The 24,066-nt window shown below is 43.3% G+C and overlaps 1 protein-coding gene across 1 annotated transcript; it reads left to right on the top strand.

Moving 5' to 3' along the window:
* The first annotated feature begins 232 nt into the window (after positions 1-232).
* Positions 233-23,594, top strand: LOC146197591 (chromatin assembly factor 1 subunit A-A-like). Its single transcript, XM_084599500.1, has 7 exons — positions 233-540; positions 2,746-2,855; positions 7,762-7,875; positions 14,347-14,529; positions 15,149-15,506; positions 19,646-19,859; positions 23,376-23,594. The coding sequence occupies exons 1-7, from the start codon at positions 507-509 to the stop codon at positions 23,449-23,451; spliced, it is 1,089 nt and encodes a 362-aa protein (XP_084455626.1). The 5' UTR covers positions 233-506; the 3' UTR covers positions 23,452-23,594.
* Positions 23,595-24,066: the final 472 nt, after the last annotated feature.

The raw sequence follows: 24,066 nt of genomic DNA, 5'->3' as shown, positions 1-24,066 counted from the left end.
GTCACTGTGGTCATGTAGCACATTGCGCAGTTATAGTATTGTTATAGTGCCTAGAATACGCTATAAGTTTACAATGCTGTTTTAGGGAGCCTACACGCCGCGGTTTATGAACGCAGCGCTCCCAGTGTACAATTCCGTATTTAGCGCCGACGTGTTGCCAACGCTACCACCTATGTTTAAGAGTTTATGTGACGCACTACTACTCTTGGCCAATCAGCGTAGTGCCCGCCAAATGTAGTGCCCGCTGTTATGAGCGTGTGTTAGCGCTCTCGCGTGCATAGTTGGTCTAGTTGTCTAGTTGCGTGAAATCACGGTGCGAAAATTTCAAGCGGGTACATTAGTGAGTTGTGCATCGCATGATCGTTCTCTCGACGAGGCAAGGAGGGTGCAAAAACACGACCAGCCATTAGAAATGTCTGTGCTGACTTAGGTTGCTGTGCTTCGATATTGCACCGCCGTGCTCTGTGCAGTGTTTTTCCGGAGAGGCAGAAGGAGCAGCTGGCGCGATGCCCGGCACACCGACCAAGAAGATGAAGCAGTGTGAGTTGCAGGCTTCAGGATGCCCCCATTCCGAATGTGTAGGGGTGGAAATTCTCGGTAGTGAAGTTAGCCTGTTGCAGTAAAAAAGCGCGTTGTACGAACAGGCGCCTATGTGATTTCTCCTTCTGCAATCACGTTTGCTGTCCATATAGTCCGTTATAGTCTACAAGTCATTTTTCGCTACGATTGCTTACATGTTGACTTATCGAACTATAAGTTATAATCTCCAAAGTCATGCGAGTAACTGAAATATTTGGTTGACCGATCCTTGACCAAGTGTTCTGAACGTAGAAACGATGGCGTCCTAGCATGCTACATAGGAGCTCGTCTAGGAAGGCTCACGATAGTGCGAAGGTTCCTGTGAGCATTACGCGAATACAGACACAGCTGCTCCCACTAGTCTGTGTAGAGGTGTTTTGTTTCTTAACACTGGCTAAAAATCAAAAAAGAACTAAGAGGACATTTATCCTTTTACTGCTTACCTGAACTCAACATTTTATTTCAGGTGGAATAATATATAACTAGTAAGTGTTAAAATATATTTTCTTGCTAATTGCCTTTTTACAGTTACGATGGAAGTAAAATAATGTTCACCTATCAGTCAAGTCATGGTCTTGTCTTGTAATCGTTAACATCAGCATAATCATCGAGTAAGCCAGACAGTCATTTGCATCTAGACATCTGGGGCATGGTCACATCAGAGCGTACTATAGCTTTAGTTTATAGATAAAGATTGAGACAACTAATTCATAGCATGTTGTCTTCACCTTTCTCTCGGTGGCAAGAGAAAGAAATGTCAAAGTGATAAATTTCTCACTCACTCAAAAACATGTTCTGTGGTATGTACCGAAACCCACAAACTTAATACGAATGTGCTGGAATCAGCACTTAGAAGCACTGACCACTGGGATTGATACCATGCCAGCACCCACTATGTCAGCTGTTGGAAACACCGTACAACATGGGCCAACACTCTGAAGTGCTGCCAGTCCAGGCCATGCACTCAAGCATTTGTGTTAATTTTGTGGGCAGTGGCAGACATCAGTAGCTAGAACAATCATGCAAGAGCATGACACATTCTTGGTAATTTCTGTAACAAATCGTTGTAAGTTAAACTTGTCCTCTGCATTTGAAAGTTAAAGTGCACAGAGCCTCTGTGTGCAAAGCTGCTATACAAACAGTAAGCTTGTCCAAGTTTCACTAAGCTGTGTGACATGGTGATCCCTGCCTGTAATTATCTTTATGATCCTAATGACTGCACATTTGATTTACCGCTGAATGTAAAAACTGTTTTTTTTAGTCCATTTTGCAGCGGGGCAGGGTTTTGCAATCACATTTTTGAGGTCAGATGACGTTGCCACTGTGCATAGGCAGACAAGAAGGCCACCCACATGAGTACAGAGCTGTGCCAGCCGACAGCTGTACATTTACACTGAATACAGTGCAGATATGAAACACAAGAACGACAGCGATGTGTGTTATTTTGCAATAGCAGCATGAACGTCTGAATCAGAGAATTTGTAACTGCAGCTGTTGCTGGTCGCCGCTTGTTCCTGATGTTCGTGCATCCCATATGGGCACTGTTTGCCGATAATGTGTATGATGTGTGCCAATAACCAACTAGCTCAGTACATTAAGGTCTGCTTTTGATGGACACCGATGCTGTCCATCATACCCTGTTTACTCCATGCTAATACTTGCTTGCATATATACACTTTGCTATGTGCTTAATCATTTTTTCCTTAATTTTTTACTCTATTATCTCACACATACTCATAAACATACACTCGTAAGTGTTCATTCTCCTATGTCACCCACTCAAAGGAGCTACCCTAGTTGGCACCTGCTGCTAACTCAGCCATGTCCTGTGGTCTTGAGTCATCGCACAAACCTGGCCATGTTACCTTCCAACTACCACCTCGCAGAGGTATGCTCCTGACATTTCCACGATGCCGACAAACCTCACTGTGGATTTTCTAGGGAGCGGAGCCTTTAACACCATTGTCAACTGCACATGACCCTTGCTGTCTTTCTGGTCAGTGGACGTTAAAAGGGTCCCTTCAAGAAATCTTCTGAACCTCTTGGGATCTTGTTTTTCTAAATGCAGTAAAGATCCAACTCTAACGGTGATTGCAGCAAGAATATTTGTGAGCTTGCCAGCGCTAGTGGGCATGGGAATGACGCCAATCGTTCTTTGCCTTGCAGCGCGACTACCATTCCAAGCACTTGGGGGCAGTGCCCAGAAGCGGAAGGCCGCTGCTGACCAAGAACCTGTGTGCAAGCAACCACGGCCAGATCAGCCAAACCCTGTCCAGGTGGGCGTGTGTTCCAGCCTTTGGCGCTACCTAAACACGCACAGCTGCATTCTTCCTGACAGCTTATATAGCATAGCTGTTTTCTAACTCTTCTTAGTGATAAAGATGGGGGCAGTATGGTTTGTTTTTTTTTTTGTTTTTTTCAGGAAAAATTTATCATTTGAGCAATGGATCTGCCCTCCGCACCCTTTTAAATTTTCCTGTCACTTGGAGTGTCCAATTCAATTATTTTCTGGTACTGATCAGAGCAACAGCATTAGAGGAAAATTTCTGCCTAGATTATTGTTGGCAAATTGATGTTTTCAATTAACCAGAAAATTGACTTAACAGGAAATATGCTGATATTTTAATGACAGCTTCTTGCTTTTCGTTGCTGCAGGTATTAAATTCGTTAATGAGGGTCACATCGGACTGTGTCCTCTCTACAAGTGAAGCCGATATAGACTGTGCCTTGCCCTGATAAAGAATGAGGCCCTTTGATGAACCGTTGGCAATAGGCTGAGTACGCTTACATGTAGTCATCATCTTTCACTGTCCTCTCCCATATAAACTAAAGTCATTAGCTGTCAAGTGTGCATAGGCATTGGGCCATTGCATCAATTTTAATGCTTGACAGTAATGCAGCAATGCAAAAACAACAACAAAATTCTTAAAAAGTACAAAGTCTTTTATTGTGACTGAGAACAGCAGAGCAGGCTCTTGGACATGCTGCTATAGTAGTTCAGAGTAGTGTTGCAACTAGCAGAATCGATCATAAAGGATTTGAGGCATCAAATCTTCATTCTGCATTATGTCTGTGGAAGGATGCCTAGCAAATTATTAAATATAAATAGCAATTTGGACAGCACAAGAAAGCAGTAAATAGTTCATAATTAAATTTTTGTTTTGCCCATGCAGATTCGGTTTCAATGTTGAATGACGGCTGCAACGTCATGGGCGTATTGAGATTACATGAGGCATGCAAAAAATTGCAGTATGGTTACTGCTTTGTGCATTTTAATTTGCGCCAATTCTTATGCAAGCTTTTAGTCGCAGAAAAAGAAAGTAAGTAAGCAACTACTCTATCATATTTTTTTTTTTCATGTCTCACGAGACCAAAGCACATCTGTAAAATTACAGCTGTCGTCCAGTGGCTGAAACTGAACAAGAAAACATGGTAACTTATTCTGCGTTTACCGCCTGTTTTTATTGATTTTAAAAGGGAGATTGACTATCATAATTTGTCTAACATCCTCACCTTCCATCACCCTGAACAAACCACAGGTGTGGAAACTTCACTTAGCTGAGTGGTCACTGTTCGAAACTAGCGCCTGCCATGGTGGTGCTATGGTTAGGGCACTCAACTGCTGAACCCAAGGATGGATAGATCAAATCCCGGCCATAGAACCCACGTTTTCAGTGGAGCCAAACTACAAGACACCTGTGTACAATGCAGTGTCAATGCTCATTAAAGGGCCCCAGGTATAATCTGAACGAAAAGTTTACAGCTTGAATTACCACGGCAGTACACTTGGCTATCCCAGAGTCCTCAGTAGTTGTGCAAAAAAAAATCACCAGGTCTTGTATTCTTGGAAATGCAAGAAAGCAAATAGGAAACAAAAAAAAAGCCTGGGGAATTTTTGTAGGCACACAATGAATGAATACCTTATAAACTTCATAGAGGCGAAAGGCAATGCACAATATATCTGTCGCGGTACCGAGAAGGCTTCCTGGAAAAATTATATATCATCCGTAAACAGTTCGGTCACGTCAAGAGAAAAATGTGAGAACAAGTTTGTAAATTAAATAGCAGCTTCCTTTCTTTCACATTTTCATTTTCACATTTTCATTGTACACCCCCTGGTGCACAAGCAAGTATAGAGGAACAGGCAGACATTTTGGCAAATATTTTTACATCATTTCAAGCTCTTTACATTACATAAATTCTCTTATAATATACTAACACACTGACAAAAAACAAACTTGCAACAAGTGGGGGATGCAAATGAACCGTACAGTAATTTAATTACAATTCAAGAAACTATATTCCAATAAAAAGACAGCAGCCGAGCCTGAAGATGTACTTTTTTATGCTCACACATCTTTCCATACCCCACTCGTGGTGAAATTTTTCTACCAAATGTGGATATCTAAAAATGTTCCTAAGGCCTGGAAGAGAGCTGCTATTATGCCATTCCCAAAACCAAGAAACCAACTTCCCATGGTAGTTATAGGCCCATAGCTCTCACCACCTGTCTTATAAAACCTTTTGAAAATGTTTCAAATATCAGATTTACTTAGATTTCTAGACATTCACCTGAGTTTTCATCTAAGACAGTAAACTCTAGACATTAACCATTTTATATAGTTTCAGTTAGAAAAGGACATCAACCAATATGAAAAAAAAAAAAAAAGACATGATGTTTAAGAACCTACTCGGTTCCTTCATAGGTGTGACTGCAGGTGAGTTGCAGCTTGCCTTTTTATGCCGTCGTTTAGTCATCCATTGTGTCACTTACTGTAGACCATAGATATAAGAGGGGGCAAGGATTCCTAGGTAGCTTTTGACATTCCTCCATCTCTGATGAATACACCATGACTAAAGTAAGATCCCTCCGCGTGGGTGCAATTGAAGTTAATCTCGTGGTCACATGTCTCACAGTGCTCGGCCATTGCACTTCAATCCATGTTCATTTGTTTGAAATCCACTTTGCGCTGCTTCATTCTTTTGGGTTGATTTCATCAGTGTATGATGCCAAGCACTTCGAGCAAGGAACCTGATATACCACACTTTGAGGCTTTTCTTTCGAGTGATGGTCTTCTGGGTGACGAGAGAAGGCTTTCAATGGTTGAAGTCGGTTTGTGTGTTGTTTGTACCCCTTCCTTTTATAGAATACAGGCCAAGAATTCGCTGACACCTTTTACGTAAGGAATTGAAACATGTTTTTGCTGATGGCGCATACTTGGTACAGAGGTGGAATTGTTTTGTTTTATTTTTTTTTTTATTTTTTTTTCCCCCTTCTGCTTTTGGACGATGCACCAAATGAAGGAGCTGGAATATCCGTTTTTGTAAAGGTACAAGCAACTCGGTTCTTTTCACTTCTTTTTCCTGAAATAGAACAGATGTCATCTGCTCTCTGCAGTAAGTTTTAAACAGATGCCTTGTGGGGAGTGGTGTGGTTGGAGCCGAACTGGAGGTACCATCCCATGTTGGTTGGCTTTCTGTACACCAAGAACTGTAAACATTTATTGTGCTTTGTGAGTAGAACATTGAGAAAGGGAAGGCTACTTTGCTGTTCATGCTTGATGGTAAACTACATGGATAGTTTGGTGGAATTGAGGTGAGACAAAAGTTTTCTATTCAAGAAGTCCTTACCAAACAGAAACAATCCTCTGCGTAATGTAGGAACAACTGTCAAGCAGGGCGGCCATTCATTTCTCAATGTTCAACTCACAAGGCACAAAAAAGGCTGACACAAAAGCATTTTTTGCAATTTTATAATGAACAGATCCCATTACTCCATAGCTTATGCTGAGGAGAAAAGTAACTCATTGAAATTTCCTGCTTTTTTTCTCTCCTAAAAGAAGCAAAACCTTAATACTAGCTATAGTATTAAAAAAAAAAAAAATAACTTTCACATTCCTCCCATTAAGCAGACATTATAAACCTAGTTTTTGGGCACATAATTGTCTTAGGTGCTTCATAAAAACATGCAATGAATTTAGAGGTGATTTAGGAAATGCAAAAGATGACTCGTGTGAGAAGGTATCAGTATCCACACAGCAGAAGTTGTTACTTATACTTTGTAGTGGCACTGAAAGCAGCTGACGGGCATTTCCTACAACCGCAAAGCAGAGATGTGTGATAAGAAGTAGCCATGTACTCACAAGTGCTCGATAGAAGTCTGTTAGAACAAGTTTGCATGCTCTATTTTCACGAGGTGCTCGCCTTGAGTGCGTTGTGAGGAAAGCGGCTGATTAGCTGGCTGCTAATAGCCCACAGCAAAGGCTATTTGTACTTAACAGCATTGCCTCTATCAGCGAGCTCCTTCGTTTTTGGCGCCTTCGCAGAACAGGCCATGTGTTGCAGCGCTGACTTTGGCAGCATGCCAGTTTGTGATGACTTGCCCGGCAAACTTGGTAGCTTGCTAAGACTTTGTGAGCCAGTAGCAGCATGCCATGTTTCTGAAAAATTATCTGCTTTCACACCATAGGAAACACTCAGACATTCTCGTTATGCACTCACAACTTTCCAGGGAGTTTTTTAAAGGAGCCTTGCCGCTCTGATGCAGGTACGCTCCCTGTGCCGAAAATGCTCATTTATCACGGGCTGTTTTTTAGTGTCAAAGCCTCTTCATATGGGCAGCACCGTTAATGATGGGACTCCGCCTCAACTGCATCATCACACCTATCATCACACTTACTATTTTAAAGCAATTCCTCTTTGATATTCCCTACAATGGGCAAGCAGTATATCAAGTTAGAAGTGCAAAAAAGGCATCACTTCTACGTTGTTTTGGCTCAAAAGCAGATGGCCTTTTTTTTTTTTTTTTTTTTTTTTTTTTTTTTTTTTTTTTTTTCCCTCATCGATAATTTGCTGTGGGGCAAAGTTTTTTCGTTTGGTTTTTTTCCAAACCTTCTTAGCCACTTGGCTATTGGGCCTCCAAATAATTTGGCCTTTTTTTTTTTTTTTTTTTCCATTTTCTTGTGGTCCTGATTAAAGTGGTTTCATATTCCTAAACAACGCATGATTCAGGCAGACATCTCTGGTCCCTTGTTTGAATCAGTGAAAGTCTAGTGTAATTTGTACTTTAGCTTTTCATTTATTTGTTAAGCTACATACTGTTACAGTGGCATTTCAGGATAAGAGAAAAGAAAGTTTCATTTACATTATGAGAGCATAACAGCTGTTTGTGGTCTCGTGCAGGCAGCATTCCGACCTTTCGAGCTGAAGGAAGGCATGACCCTGGCACCAGTCGTGCCTCCTTGTGCCAAGGACCGCTTTGACCGACTGCTCCTTGACCAGCTGCTTCAATCTGAGGTGAGCCGTGAGGACTGATTACATGGTTGTTAACATAGAGTTGCACATACCTTAAAAACACTCTATTTGAATGGTAAGCATTATGGCTCTGAAAATTTGATTCCATTTTTTTTTTTTAATATAGTTCTTGTGCAGCACCTATCATGTGTTAGGCCTTTTCACTACCCTTCGAGATACACGGTTTGACTGGGCTGTTAAGGTGGGCAGTTGTCAAATCTTTCCTCTGCTACAAGAGCAACCCAGTGCCCATTATACAGTGCTTTTCACACCTTTGTGAAGTTCTTTATAGGATGTAGCAGTTTCATGTGGCTCCTGTTCAATCTGTGCTTTTCAAGATGTTTTGTGTCTGGTTGAATTTGTTTTGCCATCTTTTGTGTACCCATTCAGTGCATATTCTTATTAAAACAATCTGTAACCACCCCGCCGGGGTGGCGCGGTGGTTATGGCGCTCAACTACTGTGCCCAAGGATGTGGGATCGAATCCCGGCCTCGGCGGCAGCTTTTTTGATGGAGGCAAAAAAGCAAGGCGCTCGTGTGCTGTGCGATGTCGGTGCACGGTAAGGAACACCAGGTGGTCGAAATTTGGAGTCCTCCACTACGGCGTCTCTCATAGCCTGAGTCGCTTTGGGACGCTAAACTCCACAAACCAAACCAAATTATCTGTAACAATAGTCAACATACTAGGTTGTACTGGTATTCCCTACCACCCTGCATAGTGGCAAATGTGCTCACAGTCTTTGCTAAGACAGTTGTACGAGTCAAGTGATGCTAAATTCAATGCATACTGCCCTAGTGAGTTCTCTGGTTGCTGTACTGTTCTGTAAATCTTGCACACTGCTGTGACTATATACTGATATCACTTTAGGATGCTGTTGCCTTTGCTTCTTAATTTCTGAGAAAAAGTGTCTCCCATCCCTCAGGAGGAAATGATTTATATACAGTAGTTCGCTAACATGTTCATATTACTGGAGCCTCGTTTTTTTTATTTATTTATTTATTTATTACTAAAGTACTCTGGTATCCATTTTATTCTCAGACTGCAGGGCACATATTTTTGGCTAACATAAAGAAAGCGGGTTGCTTATTTAAAGGAACTGGCAGCTAATCAAGTTGGATGAGGTTATGGAATAAACGTGAGTTCGACATTGAAAATCACATAAAACAAGCTGGTCTGGCATCTTGCGGTCAAACTTTCCCTTAATGCATGTATCCCATGATTTGATAACATCTGTGCGAAATACGACTTCTGTGTTCTTAAGTCCAAAGTGTTTCTTCCTTATTTCTTTTTCCAAGAGTGGTCGTTATACAGTCGTGCCCCGTTAATATGACCCCCGTTAATATGGACGACCCGAATTATGGACAGTTTTTCTGGGGACGAAACCTTTTCAATGTATTTATGTCTCGTTAATATGGAAACTTGCTGTCCAGACAATGGACAGGGGAAGAATGCACGCGCCCCACTTGGGCCCATGTATTTTTGTCTCGTTAATATGTACAGTGCTTGAAAAAAAGCAGAGTAGTCCGAACGCAAGTTAAAGAAGGGCGCGCCGCCCGCGAACCTACGCGACAGCCGATACGGCGGGATGCCTGAACGAGTCCTGTGGGGTTGGAAAGAACCAAAGCCTGCGTGTCGCCGTACTAAGGGAGGGGTGGGGATGGGGGGGGGGGGGAGCGCAAGAGCGGAGCGGAACGTACACAGAAAACCGAGGGTCAGCGTAAGAAAGACCCTGAAAGGGGGGAACCAGGAGATTTTTGGGTGCAGCGGAAGTGCTGCCGCAGTCGGGAAAACAGCAACATGTGGTTGCAATAAATTCTGCTGAACGTGAACAGAGAGGCCGGTAAAAGCGTAAGAAAGAAATGACAGGAAGAAAGACAAGTGCCTACAGTGGCTGTGGGAACTGAAGTTTTCTTTCCCAAAGCGCAATGTGTGTTCCATGAAGCCGCTAACGCTTTTCGGTGAGTTGTGAGTTAAGACACACTCACAAAGTAGAGCGACAAAAGAAAGGCGACGTACGAACACGCAACCGGGACCGGGCGTCCCGTCCTGGACACGCTTCCCTCCCATCTGGTTTTCGTCCCCGTTGTGCTGCTGAACTGACAAACTTTGCACACTAGGCGGTCCGTATGTCAGCTTCGCTTTGAGTCAACGATGCGGCCTTGACAAGGTCTGAGCCCGTCGTAGTCGGCTAGCCGTCGTTCTGAACTGTACTTCAGCTTGCAGTGTTTGTTTTATGGGAACACATAAAAACGGCGCCAAAAAGATGGGATGTTCGATAGCCCTCTGCATAACAGCTTGCCAACTTGAGTCCCTTGCTTCCTTACAGAAACAGTACAAGGCAAAAAAAAAAAAAAGAAAGAATCAGAACGGAAAGGCAGAAAGGTTAAAAAAGTGCACAGCATCTGGAGCCTGTAGCCCCCAACTTGAGTCTGGCTTTTGGCAAGGCGGGAGTTAAACGCTAAAGAACAGAGCTGAACGTAGACGCGAAGAAATCTGTGAATACAAGCGGCAAAAGCCGTCTCAGTCAATCCAAGCTGCGAGGGACTAGTATCGACAGCTCAGCTGTTTTCTCGCCTCAAGAGAATTTCAAGCAGCTACTTAGCGGCTACTTTGCTCAGTGAAGAGGCCATTTTGGAAGTGGCGGTGAGTAGAAAATGAGACGCCGATTCATCGGCCAGTGAGGAGTTCGTGCTCGAAAGTTCGACCAACACAAAGCCCAACATCACGGGTGTCATGGTAAGCGGGTCGCTTCAGACTGCACTAAAATTTTACTGCTAAAACAATGACAAGGATAATGCACTCAAAATTGCCGGCGTTCTGTGGAATTTTGAGTCCAGTGCACCCCGTTATGTACAAAAGCATTCGTTAATTACAATTCTCTTTTCTCAATAAAATCCTTTTTGTTTTTATTCATGACTCGTTATTATGGATGACTCGCTTTATGGACACTTTTGGTCGGAAACCAAAGTGTCCATATTAACGAGGCACGACTGTAATCTGTTCCATTTTTCTCTTTCTCATGAGTATGTCCTTCGATAAAAAAAAAACTATGCCCTTGGGCACTGCCGAAGAAATGCTTTGTGCTTTTGTAAGTGGTTGATTCGACAGCAATTTGCATTCCTTAGTTGAAGCGCTGACTGCAATCCATTGAAACTGTCAACAAGGCACACACTGCTGTGCAATTACAGTTCAGTATGTGGAAACTCAAATGCATGCGACGCTATACTAAAGCTGCCTATTTCTCTTTCGTGGCTGGAGCTATACTACTTTTCTGTTCATCGCTTTTTCTGACGAGCTGTTGTTACTACGCTTGCTGATCATGTTTTCTAGCATCAAGATTACATAAACGGATCATATACATTGATTCAAAAATTCTAAGGGAAAATCTCCTACATGGAATGTCGTGTATTCAATAAAGGTGTGCGAATATTCGGAATTTTGAATATGAATCGAGTATGTTTGTTACTTTGTTCATGTTCATATATAAGAACGAAATTTTCGAATTTACTTCTTTTTCACTGCAGTGAAGCATCCCCAAAAAGCGACGGGGTCGTTTTATGAAGTGGGACCTTTCCAACAGTACGCACAAAGTGAAGCGCTTGATGAAACCATAAAGAAGCATTGTTCTCACTGCAGTGTTATCTCGGATGCAGGCAACCGTCGTGCGAGTGCTCATCAGATAAAATTGCTTTGATGCAAATGGGTTTGGCTGCTTTTTTGAGGCCCTTTCGATTAATTCGGACATTTTTTTTCTGGTCTTTTGAAGGCTGAATTAACTACAGTTTAATCTATTCAGCAAAAATTTGACAGCTCCACCCCATTTCATGCAGGTTCTTGTACAAAAACTGGTGTACGGAACCTTGTATAGAATTATACTGGATTTTTCAGTAGGGTATACATTTCTGTGCAACTCTACTTTAATTTTAATCAAAAATGCCATGTGAATTGTGAAATAAGCAAGGTGAACAATGTTTCCTATTTTTTCATACATTATATTAAAAAAAATTTTTACTGATCGCATATTCAGCATTCGATTCATGTTTGAAAATTTCAGTATTCTCACGCCCTTTGTAATCAGAACACCTTGAGCCCCAATCTTTCTGTCCAACTAAACAAATTGTCTCCTGGAAATCCATTCTCTCTCCCATTAATACAGTAGAACCGCATTATAGTAAACTCAGATGTAGTAAAAGCCCTGATATAGTAAATTAGGGAAGCTGCAGTCAGTGTTCATCTTTCATAAATGGCAATATATATATATATATATATATATATATATATATATATATATATTTTTTTTTTTTTTTTACTTGTATAGTAAAAACATCTGTGTTTTTGCTTCGCCGCTGTGGTGCAGTGGTTAGAACGCTCGACTACGGTACCCCCCTCCCTTAAGAAAGCTCCTTCAATTTTTTACGTCGCAAAGCTGGCCCAAAGTGCTGCACATCCCTTTTAGAACTCTTGAATATTCCTTCTTCCATTCTCGTTCTCGAAAAATTGGCAGGCCACTTCGTTTCTTGGAAAGTAGTGTTTGCTGCACAGACATCCGCCGCTTTCCACTTGGCTCAGCAGGGCCTACCTATGTGGCATAAAGTTTCAAGAGGGGCACATTTTGCTCTAGCTAAGAATATGGACTCTGCAGTGTTTCCATATTTTAAAGAAAACAGATGCTAGGGAAAGGTGTTCAAACTCCACAGCTGGGTCTCTGAAGAAAGGAAAAATGCAAGAAAATGCGAAGAACAGGGACAGAAAGCATTAAAACACCCTTGCCACTGTTGTCAAAGGAACATGAGCCGCCGACTATGGCACCATACAGCTGTGAGTGGGAGTTCATGCCGAACCCATTGCATGGCCCGAAGAGTTAACAATATACATGGTGACCAGGCACCCATATGGGGGCTTCAGAAGTGGAGGGAGACAGCACGGAGAGACTACGATGAAAACCTCTTTGGAATCTCTCTTCACTTGTTATTTTCAGCTCTAGCAGCGCACTGCCTTTTACAAAAAACAAATATGCCGAGGATGAGAAACATGAACGAAGGGCTGAGTAGCTTGTGTGAGAAACAGGAGGGGAAAATAAGCTGCTTTCCCTACTTCCATGAAGTCCTTGGCTTTTGTCGTCCACACTGACAATCATGCTCACACGTCCTTAAGAATCCTCGGTTACAGCAGTAACTATTTTCACAGCCGGTCAAGATGCTGTAAGAGAACCTGAAGGAGGAAAAACAATAGGAAAACTGACACAGCTGTCTCGTAACGGCACCAAATGGTCCAGAGAGGAGCATAAGGTTGACTCGCTTCCCCACTTGAATCAGCCTGCGACATGACAGAAAGTGGAACATTCCTTGGTGTAAAAAGAAATTTCAATGAGCAGGAGGGCTGAAACGGGCCTGGAGGAAACCTGCGCTGTTGAAACTGTGGGCCAAGCCAGGCATGGCTTTTCATTATCAATCAATCGATCAATCAGTAGGTTTATTTTCCAGATACAGCTGGACGGTTTCCTGGCTAAAAGCTGTCTGTGCAGTTTGGCTGGGCCCAGTGGTATAGAAAATGGGCACGTCAATCAATCACACATACAATAGGCACATAGAATACAAAATAAATATCCTGCCCTGGCCCATCCCAGGCACAAAGGCTATCTATGTTGCCCGATACTAGCCCATGCTTTTTTGTAAGTCAGGGTCCGTGCAGTGCTCTAGAGTGACATACCCGCTGCCTGTGCTAAAGCTATCTGCAGGAGCAGCCATAGTGCCTGGAAAAGAATTTCTCTCCCACTCTGTCCTTGCTTTAATTTCACTGCACGGATCCAACCTGCTCGGCTGTCTAACTCGCCAAGAGGAGGTGGCATTGAGAAGGATCCGGGTGGATGTTGTGCTGACTCTTGCAGTCAACTACTCCTGGCCACACATCCTCTCCTGACCTACCCCTCCTGCCTTGCTTCTGCTACAGGAGCAATGATACATAATTATTTAACAACTTGCCACAGACTTCAGACGGCACGCAAGCTGTACCTTGGCAGCTAGGACTACCGCAGTAAAAGACCACCTGACATGAGATTCTGGACTCATGGGCCTCATCACCGGGTCTTGTTGACATTTATTACCGACGCGTCATTTATGCCAAAGTGCACATTTGCTCAATAAAAAAAATTACCAGGCACCTTCAGGGCAACACTTGATATAGTAAAGACTTAATGTTAAATATGGACCAAAGAGTGGAAGGATGTGTCACGTGAAATACTTAGTGATAACAGCAACATTCATTTTCATTTCATTTATTCAATTTTTAGGCAACACATTATTGCCAGCGAGTCAAGGCTAAAGGAGGCTACTCGTCTCCTGACTAGGTCTTGACCTCGCCGGGCACAGCAGAAAAAATTACATTGACAAAAAATTACAACATTGACTGGTTGAAAATCATTATCATTTAAAGGTTAGTTGTCATGGTACATGAATGGTGTGGTGCATCTGTAGTGCAATGCAGACATAAGCCAGAGTCTGCTAGGGAAGCGACGACCCCGGTATATCCGAGCACCTCGCACCGCACCTCGGGCCAAGCTGCTCCAGTTCTGCGAGAATGTCCGGCCGGCATACTGGGGCACGTGGCGCAAGCGCAGCTGTTCTGTCTCTGGACGCAGGCCATGGGCAAAGGACCAGGTGAGCATCCGCTTCTTCCTTAACATGTTAAATGCGACTGCTAGTGACATCAAATGGAGCTTTCTATTGCCTGTGACCTAGTAATGGTTTCCTCTGTAAACCAATCCATTGTTCAAACTTTACTTGCAATGGATTAAAAGCTTTTCCTGCTTTAGCACAGAGCATCAATTTCTGAATCACTATTTTGACACTTAGAGGGGCTGCATGCACGCGGGTGTTACTAGAGTGTCTGCTCATATTAACTACGGGCTGTTATGTTGCGCTTTATCATGCTGTACTATTGTGTTTTTTTTTTTCTCTCTCTTTTCTGACTTTACACACATGTATGCCATGCTTTCAAATGTTGCCTTTTTACGGCCTGTTTTTAAGTATTGCTAGGCTCATCTTTTTCTTGTTTTCTTTCTGCACTCGATGGTGTGCAACGTAGAAATATATTTGAAATGCCTTTCAACTTGCAGTGCTATGACATGCATCGTTGTCTATGAAACGTTTTACTCTTCCACACTACTGCACAATGCACACTTAGGCACTATTTCATTTGCTGTCTTGTTGTATTTGTGCTTCTGCACCGCATGGGGGTGCTGCTTTGTACACCAGCTGTGAAACTTGTGTTGTACAGGCCTTGGACTATGAAGTGGACAGTGAAGCAGAGTGGGACGAGGAGCCCGGTGAGAGCCTGACGGGCAGCGAGCCGGAGAGTGAGCCTGACGACTACGAGGTGGACAATGAGGTCTTTGTGCCGCATGGCTACTTGTCCGAGGATGAGGAGGAAGGCGGAGGTCCCTCGGCTGCTGCACTCCAGGTTCGGCAGCTGGAACTACAGGATGAGCTGCGCGAGAATGCTAAGGCACCAAGGCTGCAACCCCTGGTGGTTGTCACTGGGCAGGACAATGGTCTTCTGGCACGCTTCGCAGCTGTGCGACTGCGGCCAGGTCCTTTGCACCCCAGTTGGAAGGAGGAATGCCTACCAGATGATGGTCAGTGGTGGTTGATCTGCTGGAGATTTATGCAATTTGATTTTTTTTTTATGCAGTAGCATTAAAAACCCCGTTGCACAGAAAGTCCAGCATTGTTGGCATTGTCAATGTCATAAGTGAAAAATCACAATCATGCCTGTGGAAGGGGCATGGCCAAGGTCTGATTGGTTGGCAGGAGCCGCCAACTCTGAAAGCTCCTTTGAGATCTAGGGTGAGATGGGAATCAAACTCACCAAGACCCTAAACACAGCACCGAGTTGAGCACACTACTCCTAGGCCATGCAGGCATGTTCGTATGACTTGTTTAAACTGGCGCGTTATAGCTATGTCACATAGTCTTTTACTTAATGGGATGGTTCATGACTACATGCTGTTGGGGCCCCCGCAGAGCCACAGCGATAACAGAAGTTAGTGACTAAGTGAGGAGCAAAATGCATATTTGTGAACAAAGATCCACTAGGAGACCCACATAGGGAGCCATTAATGTTGCCACGTCATGTTTTTAAAGGCAGATCTTAAATGTCCTTTAAATTTTTTTATCCCGTTAAGCTTTTGAACTCACCTTAACAAGGCACTGAGGACAAATTGAAGCTGGCTTTGGTCAGGGTTTGTCATTCAGGCTTCAGGGTAACCAAAATGTTTTAAAAAGTTTTGAGCAACCTGACTGCGCCTTGTCCATGTCCATTTCTTTTTTCTTCTGTACCATATCGTGCTTTGTTTTAAAACGTCATAAAACAACTCAGTCAATTCTCTTGAATCAAACATGTTCTTGTACATGTGCACAAAAATGGGGTTTTTACAGGCATGGACATAAGTAAATGGCGCACATTTTTGCATTCCAGTTGCAATCGTACCTTCCCTAATGGACATACAAAAACATTACTTGTCCACGAGACAGCCCACTGGCGTCTGCTACCTATTTACACATGCCACAACTGCCAATATAAAATGAGGCAGCACATAATGAATGTTAGAGGGCAACAGCGCTCTTTTTTTTTTTTTTTTTTCATACACACCTGTACAGTAAAGCCTCGTTACAAGAGACACTCAAGGGACCCAAAAAGGATGTCTCTTGTAAGCAAGTTCTCTTGTAACCAAAAATTTTAAAAGCACTGTGTTGATCAGTTTATTGCACATCAGCATATAAATGCATTCACACGCATTAACAGGGAATTGTCCAGAAAAGCTTAAAGAAGTTATTCATACTAGTATGTATTTTTGTAAGTGCAGAGTGTGTTCCTTCCCAAATTCTGGTAGTAAAGCACTTCACTTTGCAAGCCCTCCTGTTGCTCTAATACCTTTGAAGCACTCTTACATGCTCGTCACCTTCAGATGTTGACACTTTTTCTCCGAAATGTCCTCGTAGTCATCCTCTATGGCACATGTGCCATTTACTTGGGTGAGAATTGCACAGTTTGTAAGCGCTTCGGAAGCACACAAGATCCACATCTGCAGATACAAATTCCTCAATAGATTCTGGTACATCAGCAGTCTCTTGGATGCTCGCCCAAGCTTCACTTTCAAGGAAGCTTTCCATAGTATCCATATATGGGCCCTCTTACATCATGTCATCACATTTAAAGCCTGCTTGTATGAAACGGTTTTTCAAAGCTTCACTTCTCAGGCCATTTCAGACACCTGAAATCACCTGCACAACAAACTTCGTATCAATTACTATTGTACAGTCCTGCTGCCCGTCGAGTTACAGGCATTCTACCAACCTTGTTTTGTACAGCAACTTTACAGAGTGCATAATGCTTTTGTCTATTGGTTGAAAGTAGGGTGTGGAGTTTGGAGGGAAAAATTAACTTCGGTGGCTTTGAGCACGAGAACTTTGGTGCTGCAAGAAGTATTGTCCACAAAGAGAAAGGCATCGGGATTCTGAGCTTTCATCTTGTGATCAAATTTTAACAGCGAGGAGTTAAATATGCTGGATGTCATTCATGCATTTTGATTTGCTTCGAAGGTGACAGTAATGCGATGCCAGTGGCTGAAACAATGGGGTCGTTTTGACTTGACTTCCCAATACTGGGAAAGCACTCACTCTCAGTTCTCAGTTCCTGACATATACAACAAAAAGGATGCTGATATGGAACAGAATTTAGCTAAAGGAATCTGAAGTGCATCATTTATGAGTTGGTACGCTTCAGCTGCATTGTATGAGCACACCTGGGTTGTGTCTCTTCTAAATAGTCAAGAATTTATTCCAGGGACCTGAAAAAAGTTGTCCTTAGTAACCGAGTGTCTCTTGTAACCATGTCTCTTGCATGCAATGTTGTTAACATGGCAGACATAGGAAAACCAACCAAACCATTTTCAAGTGTCTTATAACTGGGTGACTCTTGTAACAGTGTCTCTTGTTACGAGATTTAACTGTATATGCATGGCCTCTCAAGAAACATCAAGATTCAGTTAGTAATGACTGGCTGTTAAAACAGTCGGCTAAGAGCAGTTGTAGAATGGTCCCTCCTAGAATATAACTGGCAAAAGGCAGGTAGCAATAGAGGCATGCATTGATTTGGGTGCTCATGGAAACCAAAAAAAAAAAAAAAAAGGATCATCACTTTCAAATGTTGAAGAGGCTACTTTCACAGGCAGGGGAGCCGTTGAAAGCTAGAAAGGACAAAAATATTACTGGGTGGTTTAGCTTAGGACTAATCACTAATTATCGTATGCTATCATGGTTAGCCCTGGTTTTGCATGGCTTATCTTGACTTTTCGTAGTTTTGCTTTTGTTTGGTTTTAACTGGCTTACCTCTGTTAACATATCATAGGATGTATGCTGCTCAAGCTTGCAGGAGCGACACAGATAAAAAGCACCACTTTAGCCAAGCTGTACAAATATGCATGTATGGAGTAGCGTGCCTGACTCTTCTCAAAAAGTTGTCCAAGTTGGCTGCCAATTCGGCCATGACATGTGGTGTCATGCAAATCATTGACACAGGCACGAGCGTCGCTGCAGCACAAGCCTGGAGGCGTCAGACGAACACACAAACGGCTTGTAGTTAGATCGAGATTCCTAGTGTTAACGGACTAAAATAAAAGACAGGTACCGCAATAAACAGCTGTTTCCGCAAGTGCTGTTTGTTGTTGTTTAACAGAGGAGAAAATTAAGGATAGCAAAAATAAACACTAATTTAACTTTTGTATTAGTGCTGTTTTCGAGTTTTTATTGCACAAGGAAGTTTAAAAGAAAAACTAAAGGCAGGAAATCAGTTAAGCAAACCCATTGCAGTCTACATCATCACCAAAGTCGCAGGTGTAAATTGGTGTACTATTCCAACTTCACCATGTCACCAATGAAAATTTCTTGTTCTGTAGAACAAATGTCGACAACCTTGAAAAATCCAGATGATGTTGTCTGTATTGTGACACGTGACCCTGTCTGGTCTGCCCATGTTTTCTCCACCCATATAATAGTAACGACCATAACAGTTGTGCATTTGTTGCACCTCAACCTGTATCTATCGTTCCTTCTGTCTTTGTATTGAAGCTTAATGCAATGATTTGCCAGCCAGGGTAGTGCTTGCCAGAGTTACTAAACTAACAGTTATATAATAAATCAAAATCTAACTTTGCCAAGACTAAAGGTATTGGTTAAATATTTTAAATGCTTACATAATTGAGGTGCTCTGATAGTGGACGCACCCACTGTTCTGTTTGTCAGCTTATAAATTCTTGCTTATGTATTTCCCCACATTAGGATTGCACCCCAAAATTTTCAAAAACGTTTTGGGAAAAAGTTGCACATATTATACAAGTAAATATGGCCGACCTAAATAAAACAAAGAGCATCATTTGAATTTGTACTCAACTCTTACCCTTGTTGTAATGGTATGATATGTGCAGTTTAATGTTTCAAAGCTACACATACATCTTGAATGATGCTCTAGTAGAGGGACACAGCTTAATTTGATCCACCTGGAAGTTTTTTTTTTTTTTTTTTTCTTAATATGCTTTGATATTGCATAGCATTGCCTTCATAGAAGTGCATATGGTCGTCTTGACTTGTGTTTGATCTTGTGAATTACGGCTCAGAATATGAACGCTACCGCCACTTGGCCACCGTTGTTGTAACCTAAATACCAAGTTGATGGTCAGAAGCAAGACTGAGAAGTATGCTCTGGATTTGTTTACAGCACTACAGCTCTTGGGTCGACTTGTGCATGGACGACTCTGCTGCAGCCAGGGTGAGCTTGTACGGCAGTTTCAGGCCAAGTGGGAAGGTGCTCCTGTGGCGCGGAAGCAGTTGCTCGATGCCCTACAATCCTTGGGGCCTGAGCGCCCACGCGGTGGCAACCGCTGGTGCCTGCCGCCTCCTGCCCTGCTGCGACTTGGCATGCCTCTTTCACGGTCAGTCTAATGCACTGCAGACCGTTGTCAACTAGGGTTCTTTAAACCAGATGTTCTCATCTTTTTTGCCTTGAGGAACCCCATTAGCTTTCAGAAAGCATCGAGTACCTTTTCCTTTGTACCTCCTTGTCTAACATGGATGCAAAAAGAAAAAAAAAAGAGAGATAGGGAGAACGGGAAGATGCACAGGCCCTAAAAAATACCATAATCCAATTAGTGACTGGTTGCAGAGTGAGGATTGAATCCTGCATGGAACAGCTTGAGCTCAACGCTTGATAACTGCCTCTTTAGTGCTCCCTGTAATATCTCTTATCAAATTTAACAAAATAAGCAGGTAAATAGGTTTTGAGGCAAGAAACGGATGCAGTAACTGTATCACCTCTCAGCGGACACTTCAACCGCACCGTAGGAGAAGGGATGAAAAAGAAGTGGAAGAAGAGGGGAAGAAAGAAAAGTCTTAGTGAAGGGCTCTGGATAAATTCCAACCACCTGGGCATCTTGAATACGCACTGATAGCACAGAGAACACTGGTGCCATTTTGCCTCCATCAAAACATGGCCACTGTGACATGGATTTGAGGCAAAATACCAAAGATACCGGTGTGCGGTGCAATGTCAGTGCACAATAAAGGTCTCCAGGTGGTTGAAATTATTCTGGGATCCTTATTATAGGAGCGGTCGCGCCCCAATTGGTCGCATCCGCTCGTGGCCGATTGGGGCGACACGCCCCCACGTGCACCATGCGCAAACCTACCATGTCACGTCGCAGGGGCTTGCTGGGTGCTCCTGCTCATTCGGTGCTTCCAAGTTACGCAGGCAGGACGGGGCATGATTGGACGCTGTCGCGACTTGTTTATCTCTCTCTCTTTCTCCCCCCCTCTTCCTCTTGCGTGCCAGCGCGAGATGAGTTGATGCAGGAGAAGAACAGCATCATTTTCGATCACCAATATCTTCAGTGCTAATACGCTAGCTTAACATTTTTTGCATTGCGGTAAGAATTGATGGGAAACTCTTGCATAGGCACAGCAGCAACACTTTATTCTTACTCAAAGCCTTCAAAGGATTTATTCTAGGGACGCGCTATGAAAGAGCTCGCCAATATTTGTGGCGGTCATACTGCTAAAACCATTTTCTTCATACTCAGAATTACCGCTCTGATCGTCATCGTGCTTAGGCACCGATGAAGCTAGCAGGCCAGACTGCAGTTATGAGAGGTGCGAATGTTGCCATCTTTTGTAATTTCATATTACACACTATTGCTTAGGGCATCTATATTGTGTGTTAGATTGTGTAATCATGGAAGTGGCTACTGCCACTATTTCACAATAATGTGCATGGGGTGGCTGTACTGTTGGTGCCGCTGTAATTTCAGTCCCTGCTTCATCTGCTGCATTCTCAAGTAAAATGAAACTGTTGACAATTGAAAGTCTGAAAAGCCAGAAAAGATCTTTCTCCACTATATCGTGGGCTTGCGGTGAAATGTATAGCTCCCACAACAGTTATGGGTCGCGTATATCATCAGAGCCTCTGCCCCCAGCGCAATCTTCTTTGTTAGTGCTGGCACTCGATTCGCTAGAATAATTACCATCATCATCTGGGGGAGGCACAATGTTCTTTCCTTGCTAAAAGAGTCTTTGTTGTCACTAGTAGCACCTGAATTCTTGCCACAGAAAGCGCTCTGTGAGAATGCTGCCAAGCTTTGCTGTCAGCGATATGGATGTGCAAAAGCTGTGAGAAAGAAAAAAGTTTGCGAGGTCTGCCTCGCGGTGTAAAAAAAGTTGTGGAGATTTGTACTGGTTAAGCCTAGTTATATGAGCAAAAGCTCTGTCAGTGAATGCACTCGGACCAGCCCGCACCTCATTTATGGCGAGACTGAAGGACCAAGTGCCGGCGAAGCAGCTGTTATACCCCCGCATACTCGTGTGGTGCACAGTGGCGAGGCTCTGAACAAGCGCAGCTGCAGCTCTGCTCCACAGCTGATCACGTGACATGGCGTCATGCAGACACACCCCCGCTCCGCCATCTTAGTCAAATTTGTGGTGCTGAATGACCTTGTGAGTTGCAGTGCGAACAATAGAGCTCCCGCTCTAAAGAAACAAACCACCCATGAGAAAAACAGTTTATTTACTCTTCAAGAGATGGCACTTCATGCACAGCTTGAAAAACACATGCAATCTAATCACAGGAAGGCTTGTCAGCAATGGTGGACAGCAACCTGAAGCGGTCACATTGCATTAGTGAGAGGGGCCCAACAAGGAACCGCAAAGGGTTAGCTACTATGTTATTTTAATGCATGACCGTTAGTAACCCCATGTCGAAAAAATTGCCTTTTGGCATCAGTGGCATTGATGCTTCGAAGCTTTGAAGCCTCACAGCCTTGAAAAATCACAAGCATGCCTCTAGCAGCCTTTTAAGGCAAGAGCATCAGTACCTCTTTGTCTGCAAAAAATGTGTAGCAGTGTCGATGAGCATGGCAGTCATGAGCACTCACAGAACATCCATGTGGCACTGTCAAGGGAAGAAAAATATGCATATGTGCATAAAATGATTACAAGCAAGAAAGCGCACTTCTACAAGATGGCTTCTGCGCACCTTCGCACAAGATTGCGGAGAAGCCATCTCGAGGAAGCACGATTCTTGGGAAGCTTTCTTGCTAGTGTTAGAAAGACAGGGCACCATCGTGCACGCATCACATACTGCGCTTTGCCACCCATAGACTATAAAGTGCCTGTGCACTCTGGTTCACTTGAAGTTGCGTTTTTCACAGACGCAGTGTCACAACAGGCATTATCGCTATGCAAAGATGGCCAGATATTGGCACCGCACACATTACGTACAGTGTACGGAAAGGCGTATGACTTGCCTGCTTGTGGCACTCAGCTATGCTGTAGAAGACGCAAGATAAGAGACACATAGGTAACTGGCTGAGCACCTTTGAAACACTCTGAGGAAGAGAGGAAGCAAAAATAATTTTAAAAATCGACTAGTAGCCACCGGAGGATAGAGTGAGAAAAATGAAACTATAGAAGGAAAACGACTGAAAAGGCAGCTTTGAAATAGGGACATGTGTGCTTTTTTTTATGCTCTGCCTTCAGCTCACTTCATGCACGGGGCAATAAATTCTGTATTTGCAATTATTCTCTGCCTGAAAGATAATTTTATTAACTTGGATGGATATATTTTACAGACATAAGAGAGTGTAAATGTAGGCATATAGTGCATTCCTTTATTAATTACTTTTTGGTGATAAACTAGGTAGTATTCATCAAGGGTTAGCAGCGAGAGCACATGACTCAAAGGTTTGTGGCCTCACTGTTCCAGTGCAATGAAGAAGCATGGTAGTAAGTCATACTGCAGTATCTAGTGTACAGCTTGATCCTTGGTCAGCTGTACACAAGTATAGAAGAACCTGGCTCTGGCTTGTGCTCTGGGGCTGGTGCACTGTCTGGCAACAGTGAGAGGCAGCGATTTTATTATGTTGTGTCAGCTACTCTCAGCTAAGCGGAATGTCCTGCAGGCCTTCGGGACCCCTGGATCGTCTTTGGAGCCGCGAGGCTGGGAACCCTGCCACACCGGTTGAGTCAAGGCAATGAAAACGATTTCCAGGATGGTGCGTGGTTGCCGAGTGCACGCTTTCTGCTCACATTCATATCATCGGACACAGTTCGAAGCAAGCCTGCCAACCTTTCTTTAACATGGCCTTGTGGTGGACCCTGGAAGACACCTGCAGTTGCAGTGTGCCTGCCTGTTTGTTGTACTGTGTGAAGCTTGTGCTCTTCATGTTAGAAAAGCTGGTCGTCATGACTGCGTTAGCTGCCTTCACATAGATGAAAAGACCAAATTAGTGGCACTATGGAGCTAGTCGTGTCTAGCAGCCCCCTTCTCCGAAGAATCTGTTCTTTGGTTTGAGCCATAGAAGGCTGACACGTGGGCCTCTAATCGGAATATGCTTCAGCAGTAGCCATAGCAGACCTTTCAGTATAGCTAGGTATTTCTGCAGCCTCTTTCTGACAGCCATCCTACTCGGTGTCCTCTACAACTACCTCTGTCACTCAAAAGTTCAGCGCAAGAGCTCAGTAGTTACTTGAACGGTGACAGAAAAAATATTCTGTGCTGGTTGGGCCCACGATTCAGTTCACATGAAATACGAGAAGTGCTTGTGCAAAAGAAGCTACGCAGTCCTTTTCCAAATGTGCCATCACGCTTTT

This window comes from Amblyomma maculatum, chromosome 3 (genome assembly GCF_055883805.1).
Source record: "Amblyomma maculatum isolate TAMU_Amacu chromosome 3, ASM5588380v1, whole genome shotgun sequence".
Lineage (NCBI taxonomy): Eukaryota > Metazoa > Arthropoda > Arachnida > Ixodida > Ixodidae > Amblyomma > Amblyomma maculatum.
The sequence above is the reverse complement of the archived record's forward strand: the minus strand, read 5'-3'. Positions and strand labels throughout refer to the sequence as shown.